A 25689-nucleotide genomic window follows, 5' to 3' on the forward strand; every position below is an offset into this window, starting at 1 on the left:
ATTGGTGCAACATGGTTCAAAATATGAAATTGATAAATTAGATCAAAATTTTAAAAAAAGATGAAAAAAAAACGAATTCTTTTAAATCACATTGGTACAACACGTTGGTTCAAAATATATAATTAATAAATTACTTAAAAAAAAAAAACTGTATAATTGTTTTAAATCTACAACTGATGCAACATGTTGGTTCAAAATATAACATTGATAAATTAGTTAAAAATGAAAAGCTACAAAATTGTTTTAAATCTATAACATTGATACAGCATGTTGGTTCAAAATATAAAATTGATAAATTAGTTAAATAATAATAAAAAAAATAAAAAAAACTTTGTACATTAGCCTAAAACTTTAATTGAATAATAAATGGCTTAAAAATTCAATTGTACAAATTCAATTATGCAAATGTTATTTAGAAAATATACAAATGAAAATGTTAATTTATATACATTTGATTCAATATGTTTAAAAATATTAAATTGATGCTAAATTACATTTTAGAATACAAAATTGACACAAAATTAGATTTAAAAAAATTTGATTTCAAGTTTTTATTTAAAAATATCAGATTGATATAATAATTAATAATTAATTTGAAAGTTAATACATTTTATTTAAATGAAATTTAAATTGATAATAAATTTGATAATACCAGTAATATAAAATGTATTTTACAATTTAAAAAAATGAATTGATAATAAAATTAATAATACCAGTAGTATAAAATGTAGTTTACAATTTGAAAAATGTCATAAATAAAAAAAAAATAAAAAAAAATAAAATAATTAAAAAATAAAATAATATATATATATATATATATATATATATTATCTTTATATCTTTTAAGAAATAATGAAAAAAGTTAAAAATATAATAGTACAAATTGTATTAAAGATCTGATAATGGCAATATGTAAATGTGATTCAAAAATATGAAATAGCATGTTATTTAAAAAAAAAATTCCAAAACTGATAGCAATTATATCTGTACGTCACAATATTGCCTTTTCTGAAGAAGCGTTAACGGCGAGGTCGTGTTTTCCGTCAGGCGGGCCAGACGGGCCTGATGCTGGCGGTGAGCCACGGCCGCATGGACATGGTGCGAGCGCTGCTGGCCCACGGCGCCGACGTCAACGTGCAGGACGACGAGGGCTCCACGGCGCTCATGTGCGCCAGCGAGCACGGGCACGCCGACATCGTCAAGCTCCTCCTGGCGCAGCCCGGCACCGACGCCACGCTCAGCGACAGCGTGAGTTTTTCCTTTTTTGCAATTTTACCGGCAACAACAAAAAAATCCATTTGTTGAACAATTCAGTTTTTCAGTTCAGTCAATTTTGATTCCTATTTGATGTTATTTAGGACGAGAGCAATGCCCTGTCCATCGCTCTGGACGCCGGTCACAAGGACATCGCCGTCCTGCTTTACGCGCACGTCAACTTCTCCAAAGCGCAGTCGCCCGTACGTACCGCGTATTTCTTTCTTTTTTTTTTTTTTTTTTAATGAAATCATTTGCCGTTTGATTAGTTTTGACGTCTTTGTGCTTTTTCAGGGAACCCCTCGACTTGGCCGCAAGATGTCACCGAGCCCCACTCGCAGGGGCGCCTTCGATTAGCCCGCTCGGAGGCTAATGTTAGCGACTCAGAGGCTAGCTTTAGCTAATCCGATGATCTGAGACTGGTGGTGCCTTTTGGTGCGGAGCGGCTAACCTTTTAACCACTCTGAGGCTATTGTTAGCAACGCTGATGCTAATGTTAGCTGCTTGGAGGCTAATGTTAGCAACTCAAGCTATGGTTAAAAACTCTTAGCGACTCTGAGGCTAGCATTAGCTGCTTTGACGCTACAGTTAGCAACTTGAATGGCTAGCGTTAGTGACTCTTTACTGCCTTATTAGAATCCAAGTGGACATTTTGGGCCTTACTTTTTTATTCTTGCCACCACTTCCTAATGTGAATGTAACCAACTGGTGCCTCACACAACTTATGGTGTCCCACATGGACGCAAACAAGGCCATCTTTTTCTCTCTTTTTTTTTTTTTTTTTTGTAAATGTAAATCAGCCCCCATTCACCCCTTTTTCACTTGTCTGTTCTTGTGGTCCGGTGTACATAGGGCTGTGCGACATCAGCGACTTTTTCTACCAATCCTTTCTATCTATTTAAAAAATAAAGACCACAGTATTTTTTTCCAATATGAGCGCGTATAAAGATCATATGAAGTCATATATATATATTTATCAGAAGTATAGTTTTTAAAGCACATCGGCTGTTTGTTTCTTTGTACATACTGTACGTTAGTATAGTTAGGCCTATGTCGTTTGTGCTTGCTCTGTTGTTGACATTGGCGTCATTTTGCGCGAAAATGTCAGCATGTAACAATAAACATTAAATTGCACAGAGATCATTGTTTCCTTGATCAATAAATCTATCGGGAAACATAACTGCATTTTATGGGTTTCTCTCCATATTTCAGCAATGTGATAGGCAGCTAATGCTTGGCTTCAATGCATGTGTGTACTTTATGAAGCTAACGCATAAATAACCTCATAATGCTGGTATATAGATTTGACACCTCCAGAAATAGAGAAAAAAATATATTTTTTTGCGTGTTCTATGCATAATTGCCATATTTGAGCAAAAACCCCCAAAATATTCATTAAAAATTAGTTGGAACATTGATGCTAATTTAAATTGCATATAATTGATACATTCAAGTACAAAATGCTTCAATTCAGAATAAATTTAACCATAGATAAATGTTGAATTTAATGTTTGAGGAATATTAAATGTTTGCGAAATACCAGCAAAAAAAAGTAAAACAAATATAAATACCATGAGAAATTGGAGCAGAAAGTGGATTATTTATACTCAATTTTATAACACCCAACCGAGAAGGTTTGTAATTGCCTGAAGATGCCACAAGATGGCAGCAAAGTATTTTTTTTATTTTTTTTTGGTTATTGTTAAATTGGTAAATGTTGTCACTAACCTGAGTGAGGGCAGATGTTTGGCTTTGGGAGTTGTCCGACAGGCGTGTCCACTTCCTGTCCTGTTAAAATGTGACAAATGAACAAACAGCAAGTAGAAAGGACAATTTGACTTGACGAATTCCAACCTGTGTTTGACTTGGTTCTCTATGGCCGGCGCGGGGTCAGCGAGGGGCGGGACGTGCAGGGGGCTTTCCAGGAGCACCAGCAGCTTCTGCGTATGTGGCTGTTCATAATAAACCAACCAAATTAAATTAAATTAAATCTTAATAAATGGGAGTCAACACATACTGCATACTAAAGCTGACCAACATTTTTTTATTTTTTTTATTTAGCCCTCTAGATTTCTGCAAAAATGTGAACAATATTAATTCAAGCAAAATTTGACCAAAATAAAATATTGTACAATTCCCATCTGAGCATTCATGGTAATTTTTTACGATATTTAAAAATGTACAAATTTCACCAAAAATAATAGTTTGAATAGTTTGGAGCAATTATTATTATTATTTTATTTATTTTTGTAATTGATCCAAAATGTAGCCATATTATTGTACATACTTATAAAAAAAAAAAGGTACTAAATTGCAATCCCCCCCCTCCCCCAAGAAAAATGCACTCAAAATTTTAAATTAAATGATTTTTTGTTGATTTTGAATAAAAATCATCTTAAATTGAAGTCAAGTTCAGATGTTCTAGTGCTATTACACATACTGCATACTAAAGCTGACCAACATTTTTTTAAATTAATTCAGCTATCTAGATTTCTGCAGAAATGTGAGCAATAGTAATTCAAGCAAAATAAAATAATATAAAATTCCCATCTCAGCGATATTACGATATTTAAAAATGTACAAATTTCACCAATAATAGTTTGAATTGGAGCGATTTTTTTTTAAACTGAAATGTAGCCACATTATTGTACAAACTGCCAAAAAAAAGCTAATTGCAATCTCCAAAAAAAAATATTTTTACTCAAAATTTATAATTATTTTTTTTTGTTGATTTTGTATGATGGGGCATAAAATCATTACTTTTACTGATAATTTGCACACAAATCTTTTTTTGCGAAACTGCTGAAATATTACTGTGAGCGTCGGTCTGAGGGCGGCAACGACGTCCTTCATCTGGCCAATCCTTTTCCTCTCCTCCTGTAGCTCCGCCTCCAGACGAGCACGCGAAGTGGCGTGGTTTTTTCTGCAATGGAAAACAAAACAAAACTGATTGTGGTCGGTTGTCTCTCCACTTGGCTATAAATTGTCATAAATCTCCCTGGGGGAGGTAACTAATTTCCAATGATCAAATTGGACTTTATGTATGGCGATGAGGTTAAATTTGGACCTGAGTGCCTCCAGCTCAGCGTGGGATTGGTCGCATTGGGTCCGAAGTTGTTCCAGGTCAGCTTGCAGCTGCTCTGCCATCTAGTGGTGGGAGGTTGTCAGTACAGTCAATAAGTTAGGTTAAATGAAACGAAGATCAAATGCGTCTTGTTGGGCAGTTTTTAATCACCCAAACCAACCTTCTTTCGTCGGCAACTCCGTCGCGCCATTTTGTCGACTGTTTCCTCCAAGACGGCCACGTCGGCCGCCATGCGGCTCCGATGCTGTCGCAGGGCGTGGTTCTCGCGGGCCAGCTGGTGAGCCTTCTCCGACAGACGGGCGTATCGCGCACGCCCCTCCACGTTCTCCAGCGCCGCCCGCCTGCTGGCCTCGGGTAGCTTTTGCCCCACCAGACGCTCCACCTCCGCTGCAGCCGCCTCTGCCGCCACTTCCAGTTCCTTTTCCAGCCTTGTCCACCGGGAAGACATGACATTTTGACAACTTGTCTTCTTTTCAACAACAAACGTGTCTTGTTGTTTTTTCCCTTTTAGTTATAAAATGTTTTGTATAATGATAAAAAGACAAAACTTTAAATTTAATCTCATTTTTACTTAATTCAATGTTTTTTCTTGGCTAAAAATGAGAAAAGGGAAAAATAAACAAAATACACATAATGTCCAACAAAAACAAATTTCTTCAATTTTTGTTCTTCTGCTTTTATTTTCTCTATTTTATCAAAATTGTTTAACAAGTTTCTCCAGATTTCTGTTTTTAAAAAAAAAAAAATTATTTATTTTATTTTTTCAGGTTGTTTTCTGCTGTCTACTGAGAAGACTTTTTTTTTTTTTTTTTGGTCAGATATTATTTTTTAAAGTAAAAAAAAAAAAAAAAATGTATTCCAGAATTTTTTTTCATACTTTGTCTTTTTTAATTTTTTCTGTTACATTTTTTTTTATCTGTCCAACTGTCTCTATTTTATCAAAATTGTTCAACAAACAAGTTTCTCCAGATTTTATTTAATTTTTTTTTAAATTCTCAAACCTGGTTTTCTCGCCTTTCATACTTTCATTTTTTCAGGTTGTTTTCTGCTGTCTGCCGAGAAGCCTTTTTTTTGTCAGATATTTTTTTTTTTAAAAGTCCAATAAAGAAAAATTGTATTCCACAATTTTTTTCATGCTTTTTATGTTGTTTTTATTTTTCTGATACCATTTTTTCAACTGTCCAATGCAAAACATGTTTCTCCAGATTTTACTTTTTTTGCAATGTATTTTTTTTAAACTGTCCAAGGTAAAGAATGTATGTTTATCTTTTTTGTTGGATATTTTTATATGTCATTTAAAAAACACGTATCTCCAGATTTTTTTTAGTTTTCATTTTCACAGGTATATTTAAAAAATTTCAGCTGCCAAATTTTTTGTCTGATTTTTTTTCATGTCAAATACACTATCATCTCCATATTTCTGTTGCTGTCCTTTCTCAAAACAAAAAGAAAAACAATTCAACATGAATGAAAAATCATGTATCCTTGCATTTTAAATATTTGTTTCTTGGATAATGAAACATATTTTGTCGTTGGCTACTTTTTATATGATATATTTTTATGATACATTTTTTTTTCCTAACCCAAATGTCAGTGTGGGCGTATTTGACCAAGCTTGGCATTTCTTTTGCAACCTCAAAGACGATGCTTGTCCTCTCACCTGTTTTTCTCCAGCAGCACTTTCATCTCTGCGGCGTGCATGGCGGCGGCGTGCTCCTCCTCCCGGTCAGCCAGCTTCTTCTCCGCAGCCGCCATGTCCGACATCAGCTGCTCCTTTTGCTTCTCGAAGGTCTCCACCGCCGCCAGCCGGGCCACTAGGAGGCGCCGGAGAAGAATCAGTTCATCAGTGGCGCTGCGCATTTGGGGATTTTCTTCTTCACTGGTAGCCCACCAATACAGTACTCAGCATGCTCTAACCAACCAATCAGTGGATGAGAAAATGGTGATGTCATCGAAGGCCAATTGTTTTTGAATGAAGCAATCCTGTTTTGCCACCATGTTGTGGCATCTACACATTGGACAAATATTGGAATTTAATGTGATTCTCATTCTCACCCAGGCCAGCGTTGTCCTCCTCCAGCTGGCGGATGCGGTCCCGAAGCTCCCGGAGCTCTTCGGCCTGCTGTCCCCTCAGGACGTCCCGCTCGTCCCGGGCTTCTCGCTGACTTTGGTCCAGACGCTCGGCCAGCCGCTCCGCCTCCTCCTCCTTGTCCAGTAGCTCCATCTTCAGGTACTCCACCGCGTCCTTCTTCTCCGTCTCCGCGTACAGGCAACGACGCGCCAGCGACGTCTTCTCCTTCTCCAGATGCTCGCATTTCAACTGCTGTCTGCGCGAGACAAGTCAGTGGGTGGGCGACTATTGTCTGTCTATCTATCTGTCTGTCTGTCGACTCACCTCTCAAGCTCCTCGTTCAACAAGCGGATTTGAAGGAGATACAAATCCTTCTCTTTGTCTCCAGGCTCTCGTTCTTCGGCAGGAGCGACCTGACTCGGGTTTTTCTTTGCGCTCTTGTCTTCCATTCGTTTCTTCTCCTTCTTTTTAGGCATGGCGAGAAAACGAAATAAAACAAACAGTTCAAAGTTAGCTTGTAAAAAAAAAGTTGACGGCCGCTAAGTGTGCCCCTTGGTTGCTAGGCGATGGTGCGTTCAGGGCCGCTCGGAGAACGCAAATATATAACTGATTTTTTTATATATTTTTTTTAAAATAAAAATTGGATTTTAGTTTATGTTAATACTAGTATTATGCTTAATATATGGAAGCCCATTCCCGCTAGTAAAAAAAGAAAAAAAGTTTGTTTTTATTCGTGTCAGAATCCGCCAATGGACAAAAGATTTATTTATTTATTTATTTATTAATAATCCGCCAGTAGGGTGGGGGGTGGAATGGAGTTCTTAGTTTTTGTTTGTTTGTTTGTTTGTTTGTTTGTTTTACTTAAAGATCGCAAGCGGAAGCCCTCCATCAGACTCAACCACACACGGATTCAAGTCTCTCAACTCAACTTTATTTATAAAGCGCTTTAAGAACAGGCATAGCTGTATACAAAGTGCTGTACGTAAACATAAATATTGGTTGTGCAGTAAAGAATAAGGTAACAAAACAAGAACAAAGCAAACATTTTGAAGTACGTATCCGTTTGTTTTGTTTTTTTTTTTTTTTTTTTTAAAACAAGTAAATACATTTTACATCAGTAAATTAATAAGAAGTAGGTGAGTGAATAAAGAAATATTTGTACGTCCTATTGATGCAGGTGCATCAACCAAAATGAGCGTAATGGCAATCTGAAAAGACCGTTGGTCACCTGTCGAGTGTGTGCAAGCCTTGCTTCAACGTGATGGGCCATATGGATATTAATATGATATATTGTGTAGAATTGTGTTTCGCTTTAAAGTAAATAAAGCAAACTTGAAATGTCAAACTTCCATATTACTTCGAAATTTTAAGTTTTTTTTTTTTTTTTTTTTTTTTTTAAGTAATCTCGGAATTAATATAATTTGTGAGGAAACAGGTGCATATGACATCCATATTTTTCCATACAATCCTTTCCATTTTGCATATAAATAATACTTCTTCACGCTTTGGTTTGAATCCTGGCAGCCTAATGGGCTTAGTGCACTGTACTTTACTCCCACTTGTGGAATCAACTCCCACACTTTTGTTTCCCAAAAAAAAAAAAAAAAAAAGTTCCCGCATGAACGGGGGAGGACCAGTGTCCTCTCATCCTCCACCATAAGAGTCCTCACCCATAACGATGACTATTCATTTTTTTTTTGTGCGAACCATGAGCAAGCTGGCACCTCCGCCCGGCGAGCAGCCTCCGTCCTCATCCTCGTCCTCGTCCTCATCCTTGCAGCTGCAACGCGGCCCGCGGATGCCCAAGTGCTCTCGCTGCCGCAACCACGGCTACGTGTCGCACCTGAAGGGCCACAAGCGCTTCTGCAAGTGGAAGGACTGCCAGTGCGACAAGTGCAAGCTCATAGCCGAGAGGCAGAGGGTCATGGCGGCTCAGGTAAGTGCGCACACCTGTTGGCCTCACCTGTTCTTGAAAGAAATCCTTTTCTTTTTGTTGTCTTGCAGGTTGCCTTGAGACGGCAGCAAGCTCAGGACGAGGAAATGGGCTTTTGCAGCCCGATAAACCTGCCCAACAGCCCCGTGGCTGTGGGGAAAAGCGGAGACGACCCCCACTTCCTGTTTGATGCCGACGGACGACCTCTGACCCCGGCTGGCGATTCTTCTTCTATGTCGTCGGCCGCAGGTGAGGCATTATAGCTTTATGTGCAAGCAAGGTTTTAACATTCTGAAATGTAACAAATTGTGTTATCTTTAATTTGAAAGGGGGAAATTAACTTTTTTTTTAATACAAGTTGTGTCTCCGGAGAGCTTGCCCACCCTTTGAGTGTGAAATTAAACATTTGGTAATCAAAAAAATTCTGAAAAGGTGCGTTTTTGAACTGCTCAAGGCCTGTCAGATATAATAAATAACAACGTTGGCATTAGTGTTAATTTTATCCACCGTTTTTACATTTAGTCTCAGTTTTAGTCCAGTTTCAATCAGTTTTTATCATAGTTAGTCAACCTGATCTCCTTTTTCTTTACTCCATTTTTAGTAGACTATAAAGCTGGCATTTTAGTCCAAGAAAATGTCATTTTATTCATCTAGTTTTTTAGTCAACAAAAACTGTCGATGTTTTAGTCAGGACAATCATTTAAGCCCTGTAATTTTTTGGTAAACAGATTATGATTAACATTTAGGATCTAAAACTATTTCGCATTAAATTTTCTCAACAAGTGGCTACTATGGCTCCATGCTATGAAGCTAGTAAGTTAGCCAGCATTAGTTAGCAGTCAGATTAATATTACTGTTGGAGCGTTATTGTCGTTGGATTAATGTTGTGTTATAACTATAATTCCTGTCTGTCCCATACGTTTGTGCATGTTGCACTTCCTAGCTGCAGATTTGAAAGGGTGTGTGTCACTGAGGGTCACATGACAGTGTGATAGAGTCAGGTTAGCAGAGACAAGACTTTCCAAATCATCTAATTTTCATCTTGTTTTTGTTCATGAACTAAAAATGTCCATAGATTTTAGTCCGGTTTTTAGTAAGTGAAGTACATTTTTGTCTCGTCTTCATTTGTCGATGAAAATGCGTACTGATTTAGTCCCAGTTATTGTTCAATTATAAGAGTGTTAGTATAGTCTAATCTAGTTTTAGTCCAGTGAAAAATGTTGTGTTGACAAAATTATTTTTGTTTAGTTTTCGTTGATATATTGGAAGCATTTTCTTTTTACCGAAACCCCTTATTACCGTAACTTGAACAATAGTGGAACAAACTATTATTTTTTAATTTTTAATTTCGAAACTAGTTTCCACCAATCTGTTGTCTACTGATTATTAATATGAGGAGGCAATTAAACATTTATATGGTTTCACAGGCGTAACAGCATTCTGTGGTAAATCACAACTAAAATGTAGAACGTGACAAAAATGTGTTTTGTTCGGGCAAATGGTCCCGGTCTTGTCAACGATGTGATTTCCATTTGTACTCTCAACCAAAATGCGGACCTAAATGGGGGTCTACAATTTTGGTTGGTCTCACTAGCCATGTTTCTTCCTCTCGTCCGAACTGATTTGTGTTAGTTCAACAGAATTAGCATTAGCGATAGCCACAATTTTGCTCAGAAAAAGTAGCCACAGGTGGCTTGCTGAAGAAATTTATCGTCATTATGCACCCAAGAAAGCTTTATTATCTTCTTGTTTTATTTACTTAAAGGGACACTTGACTCATTGAGCAATTTTCAGCGGTAAAAAGTTCATATTTTTGTCTGTAAAAAAGATTTTAAAAAAAAGTATTTTTTCTACTTGCTGTCAACTGATGATGGCATCACCTGTGCTGAGGAAGTAGGTAACAAACTACCAATCATGGCTCGGTTTACTGACCAAACCCAGAAAACAGGTGAGCAATGATTGGTCGACTCGTGACCTACTTCCTCAGCACAGGTGATGTCATCATCAGTTTACAGCAAGTAGAAAAATTACTTTTTAAAGGTATTACGGTAATTGCACATGAAAAATAATGAAGTTATCAAATTAATTCTGGACAAAATATCAACTTTTCACTGCTGAAAATTGTTCAGTGAGTCAAGTATGCCTTTTAAATATAAAGTGAAATTGGTAATCAATAATTCCATGTTTTTTTAATCAAGCACGAAATCTGATCATCTTCACATTTAATCGATGAATTCATGTTGAAATAACACGAATGTCCACGTTTCTATCGTATGAGGTCATATTCGGTCGACAGCACGAGGCAAAATGGCTGCCACCTGAAATGGATAAAAAAAAAAAAAAGGCTGGATTTTGCTGTTTATTTCACATTCCACAAACATGATATTAACTCATTTACTTCTAAAAACGTATAAACACACTCTATTTGATATATTGCCATGGTCCCAAAAATGTATTTATACGTTTTTTTTCTATTTTTTTTATTTTATTTATTTATTTATTTTAATGCTAGAGCAGTGGTGTCCAAACTACGGCCTGGGGGCCATTTGCGGCCCGCCATTCATTTTTCAGTGGCCCGCAACATATACTAAGAATGGCATTTGAAACAGTTAAAATAAAAATAAAAAATAAATAAAACAAACAAACATGTTTTTAAAAAAAGTTTAGTCAAAGTAAGAAAGGAGGGTGTCGAAAAAATAGGTGTCACTTTAACAAATAAATAGCCTACTTTAGCATTTTTCTAGATATGCAAAAACACAAATACATTATTTGTACAATTCTTTATGACTAAACTATTTCTCTTCATAACATTCTGATTTTCTGTATGTGGCCCTCAAACAAAAAAGTTTGGACACCCTTGTACTTTGTTTTTGTTATGAAAGAAGAGGCTCTAATCTTTGTTTTGGTGGGTTCCATGTTTTTTTGGCAATAGAACACAATATTCTGTGGTTCTTGCAAAAGAAAGAAAAACGTAGACATTCTTTCTATGTTTTTTTTTTTTTTTTACCGATTTATACTGTAGAATGGATCGATAACTTCTCACGGCACACTTGATTGCTCAGAGCACCCAGTGTGGGATTCACTGTTAGTGAACAAATAGTTAATTAAAGTACATCACTTTATACCATTTTTTGGCTACTATATCAAACAGCTTGTCCTTGGCGGAGGTACATTCGTAATCGGCGTGATAAACACAGCGTAAGTGGCGTTCAAGCGTGTGGGAAAAGGGCGTGAGCCGCACATGCTGATACACTGTTCAAGTGTGGTTATCTGAGAGCGCATTTCCAGGAGACGTATGCAGCGCACGAACGTGACGGGTCAAGGCCGCTTGCCGCCACCGTCTTGGAGCGGGAACAAAAAAAAAGGAGGCGAGCACACGGCGACTCTGCCTTTCACGAGTGACGGGCGCATGATGTCACGTGTCGGATGAGAGAACAATGTGGCCCTTGATGATAAGGCAAAAAAAAAAAAAAAAAGTGTGATGGGATTGTGGAGAAGTCGCTAACGCGCACGTGGCCTTTAGGTGGCGCTGTTGACTTGAAGTGCTTTAAGTAAAGGAGGCACAGCTGCAATCTGTTGGCAGGGCAAAAAGTTCATCTCATTTTGCTTTAAAGGGACACTTTACTTATTGATCCATTTTTAGTAGCAAAAAGTTGCTACTTTTTCAATAATTAATTTGGTGACGTGATTATTTTTTTATGTACATTTAATAACTTTTAAACCATTGTTAAAATGAATCGAACGCCGGCATGTTTGTTACACGTGACTAAATAACCCGGATGTTTACGTCACTAGTGTGTAAACGCTACACTATGGAAGCACTATGCAACGCAGCCGTGCATCTCGTGTCAAACCCGGAAGGATTAAACCTTATCGCTTCGAGCCAACACGACAAAATAACTCTACCGAAGGAAAGTCTGCCTTGGATGTGAAAGTTGTGGCGCCAGATGGTCTTTTCGGGCACAAAATAAACTTTGACGAACGAGTGAATCAGGCGGGGGGTGAGTGGTGCTCGTGCGGGAGCTGCAGGAATGGACAATCCGCTAATGAATGTGTGCTGTCTGGAAATGAAAGAACTCGAGGATCGGTTCCTTGCGGACAATCTCAACTGCATCCTGGAACATCAGACATTCAACATGGCAATACTAAATAGACATTCTCAGGATAGCTTTGGTTGCGATGAAAGATGTGAAGAAGAAAAGTCTTGGAGGAGCAAATATCCAACAGGTAAAGTGACACACAGTACGAGCAATGCAAAACGTGTGGAACTGACGAAATATTTCAGGAAAAAGAAAAAATAGTAAAATTAAATGTATCGTCGTTACAGCACCCAACCTCCCCTAGCTGTTTTTTTTTTCTTTTTTGCGTAGCGTCCCACTGCGGTCAGGCCAGCCGCCACTCGAAAAGACGAAGTCAAGCCAGCCGCCCCAACGATTGTTAATACTGTGCATTACGGTAACGTGCCGACGTGCCCCTGCGTTGGCCACCTTCAAATGAATTATGAAATAAAACAGTCCGTGCAGTATAATAACCAATGCCCCCCCACCCCCGAAACATGCCTACCTTTCGCTTTAAATTTGCTTCGCTTCTCCGAGATCTTTCAGTGGCCGTAGTAAGACCTCGATTTGTGCCGGCTGTTGTGAGAGTGAAGGCTCCGTGTTGCTAGCAGTTGCGGCTCCTCCATCGGCTTGATTATTTCCCACGTCTGGTTCTTTAAAGATACTCGGTACTGCGTTGGGCTTTAGTATTAGGCGTGTGGCGTACCCCATCTCAAATTGTAACATATATTCGAAGTCCTCATGCCTGAAATGTTCGCTGCGCGCACGCCTGCTTGTCCTTCGGGAGGTTGACAGCACTTAGAAAACAAACCATTGTCTACTCAAGTAGCTTTTTTTTTTTTTTTTTTTTTTTTTTTTTTTTTTTTTTGGGGGGGGGGGGTCTCTCGCGGGTTTTTCCTTGCCGACGCCTTGCAAAATTTTGCAATACAGTAAGGCATAACTGACGTTTGTGTCTTCCTCGTTGTTATGTCTGCGTGAACTACTGTTCGCCAAGCGAGTATACACACTAGTGACGTCACCATTTGGGGGCGTTGCAACACGGAAGTACTTCTATGTTGAAAAAAGTTAAATAAATCAATATAGGAGTGTATTCTTCAGCTCTTATGCATGTTTCGTAGCTATACTAACTATTTACTGCCAATCAAGCCATACATGTAAAATTAAAGGAGCCTTCCTTTAACAACGATAATAATACTCCTAAATACAATAATTCAAAACGTAAGAAGTTGTTGTGTGGAAGGTTGTCCTTTCATCAAATCCACATTAAAGGTTAAAAATGTCATCCAAATAATTAAATAACAATGTTTTATTTATTTATTTATTTATTTATTTATTTATTTATTTATTTATTATTTTTGGTACAATTGGAGAGGACAATCTGCTACTTTTATTTTGTTGTTTGTTTGTTGGTGTGTTATTTTGTTTATCATTATTATCATTAATCATAATTGATTTATTATTAAGCATCTTGTTAATTTATTACATTAAATTTATTTAAACCTTCAGGACTTAAGTGTAAACTTGGAGTAGTGTCTAGTCTTTATTTGCACCTATATTATGATAATAGAAATTAGTTTCAGAATTTGTATTTTCAATATTTTATATTACAATTTCATGATTATTTGTTATTATTCTATTTTGTGTGTGTTTTATATTAGTTAATTGTATTTAAACAATTAAAAAAAAACTATTGTATTCACTTTAAAAAATATTTACTGTTTAATTTTTTTGTATAATTTTTTGTAGATCATTTTAAATCTATTATTTGATATAATATTATTTTGTATGAATACATTATTTTGTACAGTTTATTTTTATATCTTTATATTCTTTAATGTTTTATATTTTGTGTTCATACTAATAATTGGTATTTAGATAAAAATAATTAATACTATTTATTAGGGATGTCCCGATCCCGATCACGTGATCGGAAAACCAATCACGTAATTTTCAGCTGATCGGTATCGGGAGAAAATGATCGGGATTTTCATTTTTGGCAATTTTGTTTTTATTATTATTATTATTATTATTATTATTATTATTTTAGGGGCTACAAAGCAACAAAATCATCCAGAGGTAAACATATTGCCAAACAAAACGTTTTATTTATTTTTATTTGTTATTTTGTGCACTTCTGATGGCACCCCCCAAAATTATTGGGATGGTTTTGTTAAAAAAAAAAATAAAAAAAAATGGAAGCACCCCCCCCCCCCTCCTCCTCCTTAATACTTCGCAGAGGAATCGGATTGGGACTCGGTATCGGCAGATCCTCAAAATCAGTTGACTCAGACTTGGGTGCAAAAAAATGTGATCGGGACATCCCTACTATTTATTAATATTTTTAGAATGTTTAAATTATTCTTTTTTCATGATCTATTTTTCTTATTGTCTATAAATGGATTGTGTCCGAATATCAATGGATCTGAAGAAATCACATCCAACATGAGAAAGTGGCAGGAAAACCACAGATCCAAATTCTTCCTGCCAGATGGCAACATGGCCACTGACTACTACCCCAAAATAATCCAAAACCAAACATTTCACGGTTCCAAACGTGCCGACCTCTGGTTGCTGTCTATTCCAGCTCGCAACTGTAGGGGGCGCCTGAGAGCAAGCACTCGCCAACGAGTGGTGGTGTTGTCGTGTTTTGTCAGGTGCGGTGAATCGCTCCAGCCCGGTGGCCGCGAGTAGCAGGCCTCTCGGGGACGTTCAGTCGGAGCTGCAGCTGCAGGAGACCTCCTACCACAACCTGTACCAACCCGCCTGCTACTCGGCCTACTACAACAACCTGTACAACTACCAGCAATACCAGGTGACTGACTACCAATGGGAATAATCCCTTCTGTAACTTAAGACTGTTAACGAGCATACTGTATAGTGAACTTCGGCTCATCTTTCTCACTATATTACATATTTTTATCCATTTTTTTAAAATGATTTTTTTACATTTACAATTTTTAAATGTAAAAAAAAAAGTATTTAAATGATTTGTGTCCATTTTTTTTTTATGGATTTTTTTTTTTTTTTATTTATCTGTATTTTTTTTTATTTTACCGTATCAGAGAATTTCTAGCTGTATCGGCCGATACCAAAACCCGATACTGTTATTGTCACCTTAACAATCCCAAATTTTTGGTAACAATTCAAAGTAAAAAAAAAAAAAAATGTAAATAAATGTAAATGTATTTAAATGATTTTTATCCATTTTTATTTATTTTTAATATATATATTACAATTTACATTTTTTTTTATTTTACAGTATCAGACAATTTCTACCTGTGTCGGCTGATACCAAAACCCGATACTGTTATTGTCACCTTAACAATCCCAAATTTTTGGTCACAATTCAAAGTAAAAAAAAAAAAAAAAAAAAATGTAACTGTATGTAAATGATTTTTAGCCATTTTTTAAAATAGTTCCCCCCCCAGTATCAGAGAATTTCTACCTGTATCAGCTGATACCAAAACCTGATACTGTTATTGTCACCTTAACAATCCCAAATTTTTGGTCACAAGTCAAAGTAAAAAAAAAAAAAAAAAAAGTAACTGTATGTAAATGATTTTTAGCCATTTTTTTTTTTTAATATATATATATATTTTTTTCAGTATCAGAGAATTTCTACCTGTATCAGCTGATACCAAAACCTGATACTGTTATTGTCACCTTAACAATCCAAAATTTTTGGTCACAAGTCAAAGTAAAAAAAAAAAAAAAATGTAACTGTATGTAAATGATTTTTAGCCATTTTTTAAAATAGTTTTTTTTTTTTTTTTTTCAGTATCAGAGAATTTCTACCTGTATCAGCTGATACCAAAACCTGATACTGTTATTGTCACCTTAACAATCCCAAATTTTTGGTCACAATTCCAAGCAAAAAAAAAAAGTGATTGCAAAATAAACAATTTGAAGGGGGAAAAATATTACAGTCCTCATACTTATATAAATGCTCCAATTAAAATACACGGCCGTCAAACCATAGTCTGCTCACCCCTGATTTAGCTTCAACGTATCTTTCCGGTGTCAAGCGTAATGAGCTTTGCGAGTTGAACAAATGAGCTCCATAACTCGCGAGTGATGTGGAATGAGGCGTTTTAGCTTTCATGATAAATGTTTGTTCAGCTCCGCCCACCCTTCTCCCGAGTAGCAACACGGCGCGTCGGGGGTCACCGCTCGCTCGGCGGCTTATTGGCGGCTTGGCGAATTGCAAAGGTTAATGGTATTGTCTGTCGGCGCGGGGAACAAACCGCTCCGCCTCGGCGAGCAGAAGGGGGGAAAAGCCGGAGCATTAATGCTAATCAGTTAGCACTCCTTAGCATAATTTAGCCATCCCGCCCGGTGATGGATGGTATTTTTAGACGAGCTGTCATCTCGAGCTTATTCAAATTCAGACGGTCGCTTTTATTGTGTTTGCGTCAGAGTGAAGGTGCCTCAGACACGCGAGACTTGTATACACTTGTATTTTTTATATTCATGCTTCATCAAACCAGCGGGGTGTCCAAAATGAAAAACTCAATTAAAGTTTAAAACTCTTAAAGGGTCTTCATGATTTTAATTATTTTGAAGTGTTTGATATTGTTAAGGTCCATTAAGGTACAGGACGTTGCAGGTGCTACCTGAAAGCTTCAATCACTGTCAAATAGTTTTGTGATGATTTTATTTAATATATAAAACACATTAGCATGTATTCATGTATCTATTCTATGATTTTTACTGAAGGAGAGGACTCAAATTTTTAAAAGTCTCAGAAGTCTTAAATTGGGTCTTCTTAAACATGCCACCCTGTAAAAAGGTTTCACATTTTAATAAAAAACAAAACAAAACATGATTATTTCTTTTGGTCACAAATTTAATTAAGGAGTGGTGTTAATTCTTTTAAGCAAGGTGGCCTTTAGATTTGACTTTCTTAAATCTGTAAACTTGTAAAAGTTTGCATATGTATATAAATTGCAAAATATCTTTCCAATATTCTGTTATAATTGATTATTTTATTATTTTATTATTTTTTGTATTATATTTAATTTCATTTTATTGTTATCTTATTTTATTTTTTTTATTTTATGTTATTTATTTATTTATTTTTATTATTTTATTTTATTCTTATTATTATTGTTTTATTATTGATTATCATAAATTGCTAATGGTCAGATTAATAAAGGAGAGGAGTTTTTAAGTGGCTTATTAAAAAAAAAAAGGTATTAACATCTTTGATTTCTTTAGAGTCTTACATTTAGGTTCCTTAACTACAATAAAGTTTCATGCATTAAAACTATTATCTCAAAATGTCTTTAACTGTTGAGCACATGCTCCACTCCTTTTGGGTCATTTTTTAATAAAGGAGAGATGTTAAACTCAATTAAAGTGTTTTCAAAAGTTATGTTCCAGCTTCTTTAAACCTGCAATCATTAAATGTGTTTCAGACAGGAAATTTAAAATGAAGGATGGGGTCTTAAAATGATGTTGTGTTGTAATTAAGTCAATATTACTAGTCACATTTAATGAAGGAGAGGTGTTTTTTTTTTTTTTTTTTTTTTTTTAAAGTGGCTTTTAAAAAGGTCTTAACATCTATGTCTTATATTTAGCTAAAAAAAAAAAAGTTTCCTCTATTGTTAAAAATGATCCCAAACTGTTTTCAACTAATGAGCGCGTACTAGAGGTCGTATTTAATGGAGGAGAGGCACTAAACTTGATCAAATTGGCCTTAAAATGACATCTTTATTTTGGACTCCTGAAACCTGCAATCTGTGAAAAATAAATATTGCACATTAAAAAATGTTATTGTTGAATGTTTACTGAAAGGGAGGTGTTTAATTTTTAAGTGACTTAAAAAAATCTTCATTTAAAACTGCAACTGTAAATGTTTAAGGAAGGGAGGTTTTAAAAAAAAAAAGTTACATAAACTTGTTAACTTCAAAACTTTCTTCCAATATCCTAATTTAAAATGGAGCTCATTTTGCAAGCTCCATTTTGAATGAAGGCAAGGCCTTAAAAAAGTTGACCTACAGCTATTCTACATTGCAGACCTCAGTTTTAGTTTTTTTTGTGTGTGTAAGAAGTAGAATTAGAGAGGAAACATTTGGTCGTTTATCGTGTGAGGCATCTAAGCCCCCCCCCCCTCAAATGTGCTGTGCTGCACACTCACTGGTGCTTGGCTGCCATGCAGGCGGCTGATGGGAAATCAAATAAGGGTGCAGGCGCGAGATGGTGCCTGATAACAAAGTCAAGACCTCTCAGGGAGGTACAAGCCCCAAAAAGTAACTCGCACATGCGCACACACTGATTAACTTAATAATGCTAATGTTTAAGTCACATGTTACATTTTTGACAGTCTTAAGTGTAAAAACACAGTTCACGTTCTTCTCTTAAGATTTTCTTGTTGAATTAGCTTCTTTTGTGGAAATAAAAAAGCCATAAAAAGCCAAAGAAAAAGGGAACTTATTTATTTATTTATTTATTTATTTATGGTTGCACTTACGTGGTTTGACAGCCGAAGCCTTTGTAGAGGCATGTTTTTGTATCCATCCATTTTCTTCAAGGGATACTGGGGATACTGTACTTATTTAGCCGTTTTGGGCAGTCAAACATTAATATTTTGCCTATAATAAATTTGATGTTTTCATTATTTTACATGTACAATGAGTACCTTTTAAAAACATATTTTGCAACTTGCTGTCGACTGAAAAATGACATCACAAGGGCTCAGGTAACCAATCACAGCTCAGCTTGTGAATGTCACATGACAAAACCTAGAAAACCTAGAAAAACGGCCAATCCCGGCTCACCTGTTTTCTGGGTCAGTAAACTGAGCCATGATTGGCCGTTACCTACCTCCTCAGCACAGGTGATGTCATCATCAGTCAACAGCAAGTAGACAAAAATTCCTTTTTAAAGGTATTAACTGTACATGAAAAATAATGAAATTACCACATTAATTATCGACAAAATATTCACTTTTTACAGAAAATGGCTTAATGAGTCAAGTATCCCTTTAACCTCGCAGACCTGAAAAATGATTATTGATTTTATACTAATGACATTATTGCAGTAGATCATACCCAGTGGCAAAAATATTTTGACATTTTGAAGGAGTATCGCATTACACTCACTGAAGCCGGGGGTCTTAAATCTTAAAAACGGCCAGTAAAGTCTTGGACCTGTACAAATGTTTCATGCAGAGAGACAGCATTATGGACTTCTGAATGGCTGTCAATGCAAATAATAATAAGAATAATAATGATAATATGTGGTTGTCTGTGACCCATCTGCGTTTGCTGTCCCTCAAAGACAAGCGACCTCCTCCTCCTCCTCCTCCTCCACCCGCCCGTCCAATCTGTGTTGTATTTTTCAGAGCCTAATACAAGAGCTGAGTGTCGCTTAAATAACAGTTTATAAAGCTGTCAGCGAGCTGATGGTGTGGACAAGGCGGCTGACGTATTGCTATTGGCGCTGACAGAAATCACATTCCATAAAAAGTGAAATTGAAAAAGCGGCCTTCGCCGGCGAGTCCACGTCTCGTTGCAAAAAAGTTTGCGGGAGACTGTCTGACCAGCATGTGTGTGTGTTTGTTAAGGTGCCCCACGGCGACGGTGGCCGCGTGTCGGGCCACAACGTGTCCCCGCAGTACCGCATGCACCCCTACTACTCGGCGGCCACGTACCTCCCCCAGGGACTGGGCTCCTCCTTCTTCACTCTGGAGGACGGCAGCTGCTCCGAGGCCATGGCCGCCTGTGAGTGAACCGTCACATGCACACCTTTAATTTTGTTGAAAGTGGCCTGAAAAAGATCTTTTGAGTTGTTTCAAAAATTGAGCGTATTTCACTTGTATTCAAATCACCTCCAATTTGACATTTAAACCTTGTCTTGTATCACATTTCTTAAAGAAGACGACTATCGAGGAAAGTGGCCTTAAAAATGGTGTATGCAAAATATTTCATTCAGTATGAAAATGTACTCAGATTTTGTTAAATTACCAACATTGTTACTATTTGGAACCTGTATTGCATCATTTAACGTAACTGAGGTCTTAAATTTGATGGAATTGGCATTAAAAACGGTTTTACAAAATATCCCACATGACACAAAAAAAAAGTTGTACTCTGAGGGAAATTTAATGGAAAACAGTATTCTCAAAATGGGTGATATTTTGCAACTTGTACTTTATAACATTTAATGAAGGAGAGGTCTTAAATTTGGTGGAATTGCCCTTAACTCATTTGCTCCTAAAAATGTGTTTTAAGTGTCCCAAAGACGTATTAATATGTTTTTTTTAATGTTTTTTTTTTTTTTTATGCTAGAGCATACAGAAGGCTTTGATGCAGCCTTTCAACTGCAAAGAATGTTTGAAGAAATGTATGCCAGTAGGTGGCAGCAAAGTATAAGAGATCAACCAGGGTCATGTTGCCAAAAAGCTAATTTACTCACAATTCTAAATTGATTTGTGAATAATGATGAAACTTAGCTATATTCTAATGCTAATTGCTGCAAAACGGAAACATACTTTGTTTTTTCCTGATGAAAGAAGAGACTTTAATCTTTCTTTTGGTAACTTCCATGTTTTTATAGCAAATGAACACAATATTCTGTGGGCCTTCCAAAATCAGTCCAAATCCAGTAAAACAGCCGGGAGCGAACGGGATTGCTTCTGTGAAAATGGCGGCGAATGAATGACTTCAAATGGTCTTTCAGAATACTTTATACAGTATACAAAAATATCATACTCAGAGGCACATTTTACTTGAACGCATGCAGTGCTCTAATTCTGCCAAATTTGACATTTGAACCACATATGTCATCCCATTTATTAGAGGAGAGGTTTTATAATTTAAGAAAGTGGTCTGTCAAAGATTTCATGCAGTATATCAAATAATTGCAAAATGTCTTACTTAAAGGCATTTTTTCCCCTCAAAATTTCTCTTTTAGACTAAAAATGTTTAGATATTTTGATCCTACATCGCATTGTATTTAACAAAGAAAAGGCTTCAATGTTTTAGAAGTGGCCTTAAAAACTATGATTTTAAGGCAAAACCCCCCAAAACAAACCTAGGCAATTACATTTTTTAATCGGAATTAATTACATGACTTCAACAGTTAACTCACGATTAATCACAAATTTTATATCTGTTCTAAATGTACATTTTTATTCTTGAGTTTCATATTCTTGTAAAAATAACAGTGGGAAAAAAAAGTTAATTTAATAGAAATATGGCTGCGTCTTTTGGTCATTGATACAGTAATTTCATAATAATTCATAAAATTGAGTTAAAATTAAAAAGATATACTGTACTGTAAAAAACGAGTGCAATATTGATTTGTGTTGAGGTCATCTTTCTGCCACTAGTTGGCATTATTGTATTTGTAAGACGCTGTTGACAGCTCAGCCCATTTTTCTTTTCATATTAAGAGCACTGTGTGAATTTGTGCACATTTTAAAAATTGTAAAATATAGCTTGATCCCAGTCTCCACAAATATATGCATTATTATTAAAATTATTACTGCTAAATTTTGACATGGACGTGTCTGCTGCGTTGCGACTGGAATTCAAAGTAAGGGGCAGTCATTAATTGCGCATTAAAAAAAAAAAATAGTGGCATTAAAGGAACTTTAATAAATCACCTCAAAAATGCTAAAATGTTACTCTCAGTGTATAATTTAATGAAATACGTTTCAAATTCCCCTCAAACGTGACCTTCTAAGTGCCTATCGCATCACATTTTCTAAAGGAGAGGTCTTACATTTGACGGAAGCTGCCTGAAAACGGTGAAATGTTTTACACCACGATATCATTTGTCATCAAATTCCACACAAATTTGAGCCGCTATTGCATCACATTTAATGGAGAGGTCTTAAATATGCAAAAACCTGAAATTTGACTTGAGCTGTGAAATTTGAACTGTCAATGCAAGTTGTCACAGTTCTGCTACTGCCACCAAAGGCGACAAGTTGCTTCGGTTGCCTCGAACCCGTTTCAAGTAGTGAAGCACCAGCAGCATCAGCGGCTTTAAGACCCCCGCATCTCCTTCGTATTTGTTTTGGACTTTCACCTGTCTGTTTCCTGTGAGGGTCCCCCCGATGCCCATGGCTTTACGCTTCATTACAAGATCACAACCGACTTCCCCCGCGGGTGGTCCCACATTTGGTGGCAGCCCCCCCCAGATGTTCCCACCCTTTTCTTCCCCCTAGCCTAACAGGAAATGCTTGCCACCACCTTGGGTACACCTGCGATAACTAATAATATCCATGGACAAAACATGTAGCATCAAACATGAAATTTGGTCGCCCTTTCTATAATGAGTGGACACAAAAAAAGTCTCAAAAACCCATGCCTGTAAAGACAGGATCTAGCATTTTGGTTTGGTTTGAGGGTTAGGGGTTAATTGGCAATTTGTAGTCTTCTGTCAGAAGAACCGTTTGAGCATTTGTCCCATTGCTAGCAAATTTAAACCAAAAGATCTACTGGTCGTGATCCTCCACGTGGTTGATAGCCCATCTGGACTCTCACTCTTGCATTTCCTCACACTGCCAAAATAATCCCTGGGAAAAAAAAAAAAAAAAAAAATCAGGTGTTGGCATTCCTCTGTATTCATTCGTTTTCACATATCTAGTGAGAAAGTCCGATGCGCATGGGTTCGGCATCTTATCAGGGAGTTGGTCCCCATCCAGCACGTGGGCGTATTCAAACCAAGTGAACAGGTCTTGTCCGAGCTGACGTGTCTGCGCAACATTCCTTACGCTCGCCTGAGCTTCCTGCCAGCAAGTCCTGGACTGTGTGGCCTTGAACCGAGGCCAAGAGGACTCGCTAATCTTATCCGGCCCAATGTGTCATTCAGCAGTGTAATAAGCATGCATGTATCATCAACATTGACTGATTTTGGTATAATTAAACTTTTTTTTAAAGCCGACTCCCAGGAACACCGTAATGCCGCAGGGGTGTCAAGTGGAATTAACTTCTGTGAATGTTGAGTTAATGCTGTGACGCTACGATTTAGCAGGTTTTCTGTTTAAACAGACAAAATCCATCCATCCATCTATCTGTTTTTTTTTCTGCTTGTCTGGGGTCAGTCTGCAAGGACAGCGGCCGAATCAGGGAAGCTCAAAATTCCAACTCCCCAGCCACTACGTCCAGTGATCCCAAAGAGTTCTCAGATAGTCGGGAGACAGTCTCTGCAAGGGTTTCCTTGGTGGTCCTCAGGGCCTACGTCTCTAGTGGCATGTGACCAGAAAGTCTAAGAGGACAGTCCAAACTCCCTGCTAGGAAACTCATTGTGGCTTCTTGTAGCCTGTTATTTCAAAAGAACAGGATACGATTTGGTTAGGCTGGTCAATGGAGAGCTTGTTTTGCAGAACTGGACAAAACCTGTCTTTGACGGATGCCCACTTTTCGGCAAGCCCATGGAAGCCTCGCAAACACAAACGGACTGAGCCCAGGCTAAGCAGGTTTACGTCCGTTGACCCGAGTCAGTATAGACAATCCTTCACAGTCTGTATTTTTGTGAAGCTTTGCGTCATATAAAGCACGCTGAAAATGCAGAGCATACGACGGAAAGTGGGCATCCGTCAATGATGGGTCGGTGTTGAGCCCAGCTCTGTTCTTTTGGGCTCAGTTCTTTCCTCACCACGACAGACCAATCCACCAGGCAATCTCTTGCTCTATTCTTCCCTCACTTGTAAACAAGACCCAAAGATACTTGACTTCCTCCCCTTGGGGCGGGATCTCATCCTGACCTGGACTGGAGATGACACGCCACCCTTTCCCTACTGGGGACAATGTCCTCAGCTTTGGAGGTGCCGATTCTTGTGGCAACTGCTTCACACTCGGCCAAGAACCTCTCCAGCGAAGGTTCGAGACTTGGTGGTGCCAAGAGAACCTCATCATCTGCAAATTGCGGTGACAAAATACTGAGGTCACCAAACTGGACCCTTCAATATCTCAGCTGGACCTTAAAACTCTCCAGGATATGAACAGAATCGTGACAAAGGGCATCCTTGGCAGAGTCAGAATTCAGACACGGTAATGCAGAGATCGACCCGGCCATATCTGGTACCTCATACTTTTGGATGCAAGATCTGTCGGATGCCAGATCTTTTGGCCGTCTATAATAGTGTCGGCGTCAACGTCGTTCCGCAGTGTAATGTTCCGGATGAAACAGTAAATTGCTTGAATGTGAGACTACAGATGAAGTGTGCTTCTAGTTTGGTGACTTGGTCCTAAACAAAGCTGTCCAAACGGGGACCAGCCAGAAACAGGAACAAGCCGAAGGCACCTTGCAGCTGCCAAACAAGCGCCACGACTGATTTATCAGGGCTTCAAAGGCGAGGGCTAATCACTTGGCCAAATACAGTGATCCAAATAACCTTCAGGAGCACCGACGCTGTCCTTTCCCCCCCGCCTCCCTCGGAATACCCACCCGCCAACAACCCCCCTCCCACCTCTCCGCAGTCCCCGCTGTCTCCGCAAAATTGCCTTCTGGAGTTAGTGAGCGGGAACAGTTAAGATTTACAAACAATGATGAAGCTTGTCATGCGTCTTTCTCCATCCGTCACGGCGGGCCGGGCGGCGCTGCCGGGGAGAGCCGTGGCGGTGTTCTTCATAAAAGCCAGCTCCGTGTGAAATACGCGCCCCCCCCGGCCCGCCCGTTTACTGCGCCGCGCTCGTCAGCAGCCCCGCCGTCGTAAATCGCAGAGCGGGGAGGTGACAGCGCAGTCCATCAAGCCTCCGCCCCCCCCCTCCAACTCCATGTACACACACACACACATCAGAACGTTTGTCCACACATACACCCACCCGCCAGGATCCACCGCAGAGGATGGGTGGGTGTGTGGGGTTTGATCTTGCTTCATGTTCCTTCTTGCCCCCCGTCCTTGTGGAGACTTTGTAAAGTTCGCCAGCTCAACTTTTTGGATCAATCGCAGTTTGAAAGCAAAGATTCAAACGAAAGTGTGGACGTGCGCGTCGATATAAGCATTGGTTATACGGGTGTCAGGAGCGAGAGCATTTAAATGCAAATTACAGGCTTGCTAATCGATAAGACCCGCCAAGCCTTACAAATCCATAACTATCTTTCCCAGATGATTTTCAATCGATTAGGGCGCCGTCACTGTACGCCTGTTACCGCAATTTCCCCGCTAGCTTTCAAACAACAGCATCTGTAAATTAAGGTGTGGTAATGCCCTCGCATGTGGGCAAGGAGACCCACAGTCGCAAATGAACGAACGGAACAGTCACACTTATTGTGTCACACCTTCTCCAACTGAAGCTGTACCGTATCGAAGTCTCATACTTTTGGTCCTTCA

General features: G+C 37.9%; 3 protein-coding genes across 12 annotated transcripts in view; 2 read left to right on the forward strand and 1 right to left on the reverse strand.

The window, feature by feature from the left end:
* kank1a (KN motif and ankyrin repeat domains 1a) overlaps nucleotides 1-2394 on the forward strand; it is a 33527-nt gene extending 31133 nt beyond the window's left edge. For both annotated transcript variants that reach the window (XM_077520565.1, XM_077520566.1), the window contains exons 10-12: nucleotides 1048-1248; nucleotides 1359-1457; nucleotides 1549-2394. In XM_077520565.1, the coding sequence (XP_077376691.1) occupies nucleotides 1048-1248; nucleotides 1359-1457; nucleotides 1549-1611 (363 nt within the window). In that variant the 3' untranslated portion in view covers nucleotides 1612-2394. The remainder of the gene's footprint in view (nucleotides 1-1047; nucleotides 1249-1358; nucleotides 1458-1548) is intronic.
* Nucleotides 739-8311, reverse strand: cfap157 (cilia and flagella associated protein 157). 2 transcript variants are annotated; one of them, XM_077520570.1, is made up of 9 exons: nucleotides 8081-8311; nucleotides 6735-6874; nucleotides 6395-6666; nucleotides 6000-6153; nucleotides 4500-4767; nucleotides 4322-4401; nucleotides 4069-4177; nucleotides 3109-3206; nucleotides 739-3042 (listed from the first exon to the last, which is right to left on the reverse strand). In XM_077520570.1, the coding sequence occupies exons 2-9, from the start codon at nucleotides 6857-6859 to the stop codon at nucleotides 2937-2939; spliced, it is 1212 nt and encodes a 403-aa protein (XP_077376696.1). In that variant the 5' UTR covers nucleotides 6860-6874; nucleotides 8081-8311; the 3' UTR covers nucleotides 739-2936. The 2 variants fall into 2 exon arrangements, with proteins under 2 accessions (XP_077376696.1, XP_077376694.1); XM_077520568.1 differs by lacking the exon at nucleotides 8081-8311 and having other exon boundaries at nucleotides 6735-6983.
* The window catches only part of dmrt1 (doublesex and mab-3 related transcription factor 1), a 29853-nt gene continuing 10391 nt past the window's right edge, over nucleotides 6228-25689 (forward strand). The window contains exons 1-6 of one of the 8 annotated variants that reach the window (XM_077520574.1): nucleotides 6228-6281; nucleotides 6399-6569; nucleotides 8128-8346; nucleotides 8415-8592; nucleotides 15056-15213; nucleotides 19969-20125. In XM_077520574.1, coding sequence (XP_077376700.1) covers nucleotides 8209-8346; nucleotides 8415-8592; nucleotides 15056-15213; nucleotides 19969-20125 — 631 coding nt within the window. In that variant the 5' untranslated portion in view covers nucleotides 6228-6281; nucleotides 6399-6569; nucleotides 8128-8208. The other 7 variants (XM_077520577.1, XM_077520572.1, XM_077520576.1 and 4 more) reach the window with 7 other exon arrangements.

The sequence above is a fragment of the Festucalex cinctus genome, chromosome 5 (genome assembly GCF_051991245.1).
Source record: "Festucalex cinctus isolate MCC-2025b chromosome 5, RoL_Fcin_1.0, whole genome shotgun sequence".
Lineage (NCBI taxonomy): Eukaryota > Metazoa > Chordata > Actinopteri > Syngnathiformes > Syngnathidae > Festucalex > Festucalex cinctus.

Coding starts and splice junctions, on each gene's coding strand:
- cfap157 (XM_077520568.1), bottom strand. CDS start 6,886: ATGCCTAAAAAGAAGGAGAAGAAACGAATGGAAGACAAGAGCGCAAAG. Junction 4,768..5,999: donor GTGCTGCTGGAGAAAAACAG/GTGAGAGGACAA, acceptor CCGGTGGACAAG/GCTGGAAAAGGAACTGGAAG. Junction 3,207..4,068: donor CCCTCAGACCGACGCTCACA/GTAATATTTCAG, acceptor TATTATGAACAG/CCACATACGCAGAAGCTGCT.